The sequence below is a fragment of the Tachypleus tridentatus genome, chromosome 6, assembly GCF_004210375.1.
Source record: "Tachypleus tridentatus isolate NWPU-2018 chromosome 6, ASM421037v1, whole genome shotgun sequence".
Taxonomy (NCBI): domain Eukaryota; kingdom Metazoa; phylum Arthropoda; class Merostomata; order Xiphosura; family Limulidae; genus Tachypleus; species Tachypleus tridentatus.
Window position 1 is genome coordinate 126,698,499 of NC_134830.1, and position 8,459 is coordinate 126,706,957.

General features: G+C 35.6%; 1 protein-coding gene and 2 non-coding genes across 3 annotated transcripts in view; 2 read left to right on the forward strand and 1 right to left on the reverse strand.

Moving 5' to 3' along the window:
- Positions 1–1,469, reverse strand: part of LOC143251724 (signal recognition particle subunit SRP72-like) — a 57,981-nt gene extending 56,512 nt beyond the window's left edge. Inside the window, exon 1 of the mRNA XM_076502965.1 lies at positions 1,399–1,469. Coding sequence (XP_076359080.1) covers positions 1,399–1,469 — 71 coding nt within the window. The remainder of the gene's footprint in view (positions 1–1,398) is intronic.
- Positions 1,310–1,383, forward strand: TRNAI-AAU (transfer RNA isoleucine (anticodon AAU)). Its single transcript has one exon. It is a non-coding gene; the product is annotated as a tRNA-Ile (tRNA).
- Positions 1,470–6,152: 4,683 nt separating the features above from the next.
- TRNAI-AAU (transfer RNA isoleucine (anticodon AAU)) lies at positions 6,153–6,226 on the forward strand. Its single transcript has one exon. It is a non-coding gene; the product is annotated as a tRNA-Ile (tRNA).
- The last annotated feature ends 2,233 nt before the right edge of the window (positions 6,227–8,459 follow it).

Consider the following 8,459-nt stretch of genomic DNA (forward strand, 5'->3'; position numbering starts at 1 on the left):
TTAGGGGAATAATCTAGTGTCTACCACTAGCCAACCAGGGTTGAGTGATAAAGGTACTTAGAAATCCAATTAAAATTTAAAACATCGAACTTGAACAAGCTCGCATCGAGGCCCATAAAGAGGAAGCCCCTATTAAAAACGAAAAATACAAAGCGCAACCCCGTATCGAGGGTGGAAATGGAAAGCAAAGGTCTCAAGGCCAAAAAAGCTCTTGTTGAAGCGAAGAGAAAACGTCTCGAAACCGGACAAGCCCGGATTGAAGCCGCGAAAAATTTGGTTGAAAGAAACGGAATTTAGACTCAACTCCGATCGACCAACGCAAAATGAAAAATTTCTAACTCAATCGGTATGTTAAAATACCACCATTGAATGAAAATTAAGTTCATAAATATTTTCAGCATTTTAAGAAAGTACCGAAACCATGGAATGACCCACCGATAAAATGGTCACTATAATAACAGTAAAGCCCAAGAAGTTTATGCTGCTTTCTCTCTTCTGAAGATTTTACAGATTAAAATAAGGTTAAAGTATATGAATTAATACTGGAGGTTTATCACCAAAAGCTTTGAGGTTATCGCAAAGAAGACACCTAACCTTATGTGGAAAACGCTCATGAAATGGAGGTTTGTTTTGATCGACGATGTAATTCTACGCATACTGGCAACACTTTCGAAACACAACGGAAATTATGTCTAATTGAGAAATTTATATATTGTACAAGTGACAACCTCAGAACGTACTTGGATAAAAATAAAGTTGAAACACTATAAGAAACATCTGCTCTTTCCGATAAACCAACATCGACAGCAACCATCAATCATTCCAAACAGACCAAGACAACAAGCGACTCATCAGAGCCTCTAGCAAACCTCTCATGAAATCCAGACCAGTACCAGCTACAGTGTATTCTATTATAGGTATTATGTATTTTTTTGTAGATTTTTATTATATTATTTGTTAATGTGCCTTGATTTTAACCGAAGAGGCTTCTAGCCAAATTTGCTCTTTCCCAGATAATAGTTAGGATATTGTTAGTATGCTGTATCCACGCTAATTTGATGTCGGGGTTCATCCTAAATATTCAACCGAGGGAGCAGTTCGTAAAAGTGATCCGATCATGTGTAACTTTCGTCTAGTTTTGTTTCAGTTCTTTCTCTGGCGAATAGTATTCGTTGGATTTTCAGAATTTTTATCCTTATTTTGAATTTCTGGCAGTATTCTTCTAAGTTATTCAGGACTGTTTGTAAGTTTGTTGCTGCTAATGAAAAGAAAGAAATATTTTCCATATTGCCACATTTTTTGATTCAGTGGCCTGTTAGCTCAGTTGGTTAGAGCGTCGTGCTAATAACGCGAAGGTCGTGGGTTCGATCCCCATACAGGCCATATATGAGTTATTACTTTTCCGACACATTTTGTGATTCCAAGCGACCTGGACCATGTTTTTCTCTCTGCTGACATGATGTTTTCATTGCGTGAACCTATTTCACTTATCCTGCCGTAAGTCGACCTCTCTCTACGCACTCTCAGCGTCACATATCGCCACGTTTATCGGTGAGGCTCAGCCTGGTGGAATCATCGACCATTCCAGAATTCGAAAAATACGCCGAAGAGGTATTCTTTTCCATCATTCTATACCAGGAGACTAATCACACGTATGCAAGCACTGGAGGACAGAAGTCAAAGTCAGTTAGACCCACACCGACAGGTTCTCTGTTTTTCTCAAAGGATTTCATCCCACAGAATTCAAACATTCCCTGGAAAGCCACAGCAAAATCGAGATATACATCGTACACAGAATTTTCTCCAAAAATTTCAATCAATCTACCACATTTATGAAGAAGTTGAGTTTTACGCAACTGATGCTATTACCATTTATTCCATTTCAGTGCCCAAAGTCGTCGCTGTTGCTCATTCAAACCAGGATACCCAAACACGCCATTCAAACATAAATTCTCCACCAACTTACGACTCACAAAATCCAGTCATCGATCTAACACAGCTCAAGAAACAATCTAGAAGCAAGATTACCGAAACAGACTTCTACAGTTTACGATCACTAAGCACTCAGACTATAACTCTAGATAACAATACGTGTGACGCCTCAAGATCAAATGAACAGTTCTGTACAACAAACGAAGAATTTCAAACCAACATCGACAGCAACCATCGAGCAATCCAGAGAAAAGAAGACAACAAGCGATTCACCAGAGCCTCTTGCAAACATCCGCAAGAAATCCAGCCAACTGTACCAGCTACGTCACGCACACGGTCTTACAGATAACCTGAGACCATTATCCAACAGTAGGTTGATAATGATCACACCAAGCAAAAATACCAAAGTCGGTTTTTTGAACCTAACCTTATCGACTTCCTACAAACGTCGGGTCTCTTCTAACACTAATCTGTGTTGTTTCCTCTATACCACAGCTATTTTACGTTAACGTCCGTGTATCTTTTCTCCTACAGGTTGCTTTGGGGCACGGTCAGGGCATTTTATTCGGCGCCCTGGACCTGAAAGGGGGTTTTACCGAGTACTTTCGCTTCTCCCCTATAGAAAAATTCAGTTTCATTACATCTGTTGAATCCAACACTGAAAAGAGACCAATATTTAAGTACGTAAATTTTCTTAAACTATAGACATCTGTATTAATGTGCCGACGTGCTGGATTTGCATTTCCCTGCTCTTTGTATCCATCTTCACAAAGTTTATTCGTTTAATGTGTTAGGTTAGATTTTTTATTTGCCTGAACATTTTAATATTCGTCCTGCAACATATTTTCGTTGTTAAAGACGTTTACAAAGACAGAAATGATGATGCATTTTGTGTATTAAATTTTCGGACATTATTTATAGAATGACCTGATAAATTGCTACTTCAAATTTGTATTACGTCACAGTGACACTCATGTAGTATCAACTACCCTAGTAATTTGAGTAGCTAACCCTTCGTATGCCTTATAGTAAAGAGATGTTTAGAATCTCACTATACGGCTCTGTTATAATTTATTTATTTTTTCTTCTTGAAACCTCAAATGGTAGAAAACACTTCAGAGCTATTTTTCAAAAATGTTTACGATGATATATTTTACCTTTTAAAATAGACATTTTAATATTATCTCTTAAATACTTTTGTACTATTTTAATACAAATTTTAAAACTTTTAATTTGTTTACGACATCAAGGCTATTAGGAGGCCTATATATTTCACGAGTACTTCACGTGTGGCGCGAAAGAAATATGTCACAACTCTATTAACAATAAACTTTGATTAAATTTTGTTAAATGGCGTGCCTGTTTCGAAAGGTGTAACGGATTTATCATGATTCGTTTATTTTAGTGCTTTCCCTTGTTTTTATATAGTTTTCTTTTCTGCATGTTACGTATATTGTGGAAGAATGAAAACAATACTAATGGACAAATATGTGCTTGAATAGTATAACAATACTTTTCATTTAATTCTAGAAAACAGATATGAAGCACTTAGAATGAAATAAAAGATCTGAAGAACAAAGTAACATTATCAACGTTACCGAAAAAAAATAAGACGCGTAAAATTTTTTTTCACTCTCACAAGAAAACAAGTTAAAAGAAATACTTTAGAAAAGAAGGAAAGATCGTCGGAAAAGGAAAATAAGACATTATTAGTTAGATTGGTTGAAATGAAAAAAGATTGAGACCGAAAATAAAAGGAAAAAAATGTAATGGAGAGCACAGATGATAAAGAGATACAAAAAAATGGATAAAACCGTTAATGAACGCAATCAGAGGCAAGAAAGGAGACAAAATAAACGACAGATTAGACATTTTGGAAAAATGCAGAGAATTAAATAAAACAATGTATGGCTCCAGAAACCACACACAAAAAAAAAACGAGAGACATATAAGCAAAGATATTAGAGGCATACCACCAATCAACTTCGAAGAAGCGGAAAATGTAAAAGAACACGACTCTTGGAAATAATTAAATAATGGTGTTAAACCGAGAACCATTCCAGCCAATAAATTAAATGCATTAGTACGTTGTTAGAAACGTTTGTCAGTCACACGCCACTGAAAACAAATGAGGGAAAGTTCCACTTTTCTCCATCCTATCTGTGATATAGTACAAATGTAGTTTGTAAATAATATTATAACCACTACTTATTAAATTTATGAAAAAAAATAGGTGTCAATTGATGTGACTGAGCTTGAGTTTTGTAAACATCAAAGGCAACTAGAAGGAAACTAAGTAGTTTTCTGGATATCGTGTTCATACAAAAGTGCTTAGAATCAGACTACACAAAAGCTTTGAAAATTCCAACATTAAAATACAAAAGTAGGAAATGAATAATGTGTCTACATATTATACTTCTTCCTACTAATTTCGACTTTAAAATCTACTGACCTTACGTGGTCAAGAAACACTAAATGCTTCTTGTTCCAAAGAATGATCAATAGCACAAACTTTAAACTAAAAACCACATTTAAATACAACAAAATAAAACTCTTTATCTAAGATGTTATGCAGTACAACGCAAAATGAAAAGATCTTTCATGATAAACATAATAGCAGAGATATTTGAAAGCATTAAAAGTTATTTATTTGTTATTTTTTGAATTTCGCGCAAAACTACTCAAGGGCTATCTGTGCTAGCCGTCCCTAATTTAGCAGTATAAGACAAGAGGGAAGACAGCTTGTCATCACCACCGACCGCCAACTCTTGGGCTACTCTTTTACCAACGAATAATGTGATTGACCGTCACATTATAACGCCTCTACAGCTTAAAGGGCGAGCATGTTTAGTGCGACCGGGACTCGAAGTATTAAAAGATACAAAAGAAAAACTTGAATATACATGCTGGTTTTATACACACGAAGAAAAACAAAAGACTTTCAGATGATAAAAATAATCCACAAATATATATATATATTTACACCAAAGAAACGCCTTTAACAGAGAAAACGAAAATACATAACACAAACTATTCACTGTCAACCGAGCCATAGCCAACATGAGCGACACTCAATTCAACGACCACAGTACTAATCGATAGATAACTCGGCGACAACCCGTTTGCCGACAATATCACTTGCCGCAGCTTCTTCTTTGTGGGTATTTGGGTATGTTGTATTTCAGATACCCAGGAGGGTCCGTTGCAAATGACCTCTTCTTACATCCCTAACTTTGATGTCGACTACTACTATATTTTCGTTGGAGTGATTTAGGGCCAGAGTAAACCACAGTACTCCGGCCCTTTTCAAGGCAATGTTCATATATTGCCTTGAGATGCTATTTTTTGAATTTATGAATTTTTTTTTTGATTTTCTGTTTTTATACTTTTCGTTATTACTTTTAATTTTTTAAATCTATTTATATCCTGAAATATTTTAAAAAAGAAGAAAAAAGTAAAGAAAGGAAATAAAGCTACGAATATTATACTAATTCTAATCGTCAAGTGCTTGGTGGTCAGCTTCATTTATATTTCTTAAATATGTATTTATTGGAGAGAGATGCTGAGGACTATGTTCATCACGTACGTAGTATCTGTCAAGATCCCACAATAAACAATTTTTATGTCAATTCTTATTAAAATAATTCAGTGCACTATGGAAGAGCCTATCGAAAATTCTCTGTGTTTGCATACTTGTGCATGAATGTGGACGAAGTACGAGGGTACTTTATAAGCTGAGGTTAAGATTGAATTTTGTATTTTTCCTAGTTTGTGTAATTGTTTTTGTGATATGTTTATCCAGGCTGGACATGTGTATTCTATTATGGGTATTACGTATTTTTTGTAGATTTTTATTATATTATTTGTTAATGTGCCTTGATTTTAACCGAAGAGGCTTCTAGCCAAATTTGCTCTTTCCCAGATTCTAGTTAGGATATTGTTAGTATGCTGTATCCACGTTAATTTGATGTCGTAAGTTAATCCTAAATATTCAACCGAGGGAGCAGTTCGTAAAAGTGATCCGATCATGTGTAACTTTCGTCTAGTTTTGTTTCAGTTCTTTCTCTGGCGAATAGTATTCGTTGGATTTTCAGAATTTTTATCCTTATTTTGAATTTCTGGCAGTATTCTTCTAAGTTATTCAGGACTGTTTGTAAGTTTGTTGCTGCTAATGAAAAGAAAGAAATATTTTCCATATTGCCACATTTTTTTGATCTAGTGGCCTATTAGCTCAGTTGGTTAGAGCGTCGTGCTAATAACGCGAAGGTCGTGGGTTCGATCCCCATACAGGCCATTTATGAGTTATTACTTTTCCGACACATTTTGTGATTCCAAGCGACCTGGACCATGTTTTCTCTCTGCTAACATGATGTTTTCATTGCGTGAACCTATTTCACTTATCCTGCCGTAAGTCGACCTCTCTCTACGCACTCTCAGCGTCACATATCGCCACGTTTATCGGTGAGGCTCAGCCTGGTGCAATCATCGACCATTCCAGAATTCGAAAAAACGCCGAAGAGGTATTCTTTTCCATCATTCTACACCAGGAGACTTATCACACGTTTGCAAGCACTGGAGGACAGAAGTCAAAGTCAGTTAGACCCACACCGACAGGTTCTCTGTTTTTCTCAAAGGATTTCATCCCACAGAATTCAAACATTCCCTGGAAAGCCACAGCAAGATCGAGATATACATCGTACATAGAATTTTCTCCAAAAATTTCAATCAATCTACCACATTTATGAAGAAGTTGAGTTTTACGCAACTGATGCTATTACCATTTATTCCATTTCAGTGCCCAAAGTCGTCGCTGTTGCTCATTCAAGCCAAGGATACCCAAACACGCCATTCAAACATAAATTCTCCACCAATTTACGACTCACAAAATCCAGTCATCGATCTAACACAGCTCAAGAAACAATCTAGAAGCAAGATTACCGAAACAGACTTCTACAGTTTACGATCACTAAGCACTCAGACTATAACTCTAGATAACAATACGTGTGACGCCTCAAGATCAAATGAACAGTTCTGTACAACAAACGAAGAATTTCAAACCAACATCGACAGCAACCATCGAGCAATCCAGAGAAAAGAAGACAACAAGCGATTCACCAGAGCCTCTTGCAAACATCCGCAAGAAATCCAGCCAACTGTACCAGCTACGTCACGCACACGGTCTTACAGATAACCTGAGACCATTATCCAACAGTAGGTTGATAATGATCACACCAAGCAAAATACCAAAGTCGGTTTTGAACCTAACCTTATCGACTTCCTACAAACGTCAAGTCTCTTCTAACACTAATCTGTGTTGTTTCCTCTATACCACAGCTATTTTACGTTAACGTCCGTGTATCTTTTCTCCTACAGGTTGCTTTGGGGCACGGTCAGGGCATTTTATTCGGCGCCCTGGACCTGAAGGGGTTTTACCGAGTACTTTCGCTTCTCCCCTGCAGCAAAATTCAGTTTCATTGCATCTGTTGAACCCAACACTGAAAAGAGGCCCATATTTAAGTATGTAAATTTTCTTAAACTATAGACATCTGTATTAATGTGCCGACGTGCTGGATTTGCATTCCCTGCTCTTTGTATCCATTTTCACAAAGTTTATTCGTTTAATGTGTTAGGTTAGATTTTTTATTTGCCTGAACATTTTAATATTCGTCCTGCAACATATTTTCGTTGTTAAAGACGTTTACAAAGACAGAAATGATGATGCATTTTGTGTATTAAATTTTCGGACATTATTTATAGAATGACCTGATAAATTGCTACTTCAAATTTGTATTACGTCACAGTGACACTCATGTAGTATCAACTACATTAGTAATTTGAATAGCTAACCCTTCGTATGCCTTATAGTAAAGAGATGTTTAGAATCTCACTATACTGCTCTGTTATAATTAATTTATTTTTGTCTTCTTGAAACCTCAATTGGTAGAAAACACTTCAGAGCTATTTTTCAAAAATGTTTACGATGATATATTTTACCTTTTAAAAATAGACATTTTTAATATTATCTCTTAAATACTTTTGTACTATTTTAATACAAATTTTAAAACTTTTAATTTCTTTACGACATCAAGGCTATTAGAAAGCCTATATATTTCACAAGTACTTCACGTGTGGCGCGAAAGAAATATGTCACAACTCTATTAATAATAAACTTTGATTAAATTTTGTTAAATGGCGTGCCTGTTTCGAAAGGTGTAACGGATTTATCATGATTCGTTTATTTTAGTGCTTTCCCTTGTTTTTATATAGTTTTCTTTTCTGCATGTTACGTATATTGTGGAAGAATGAAAACAATACTAATGGACAAATATGTGCTTGAATAGTATAACAATACTTTTCATTTCATTCTAGCAAACAGATATGAAGCACTTAGAATGAAATAAAAGATCTGAAGAACAAAATAACATTATCAACGTTACCGAAAAAAAAATAAGACGCGTAAAAATTTTTTTTTCACTCTCACAAGAAAACAAGTTAAAAGAAATACTTTAGAAAAGAAGGAAAGATCG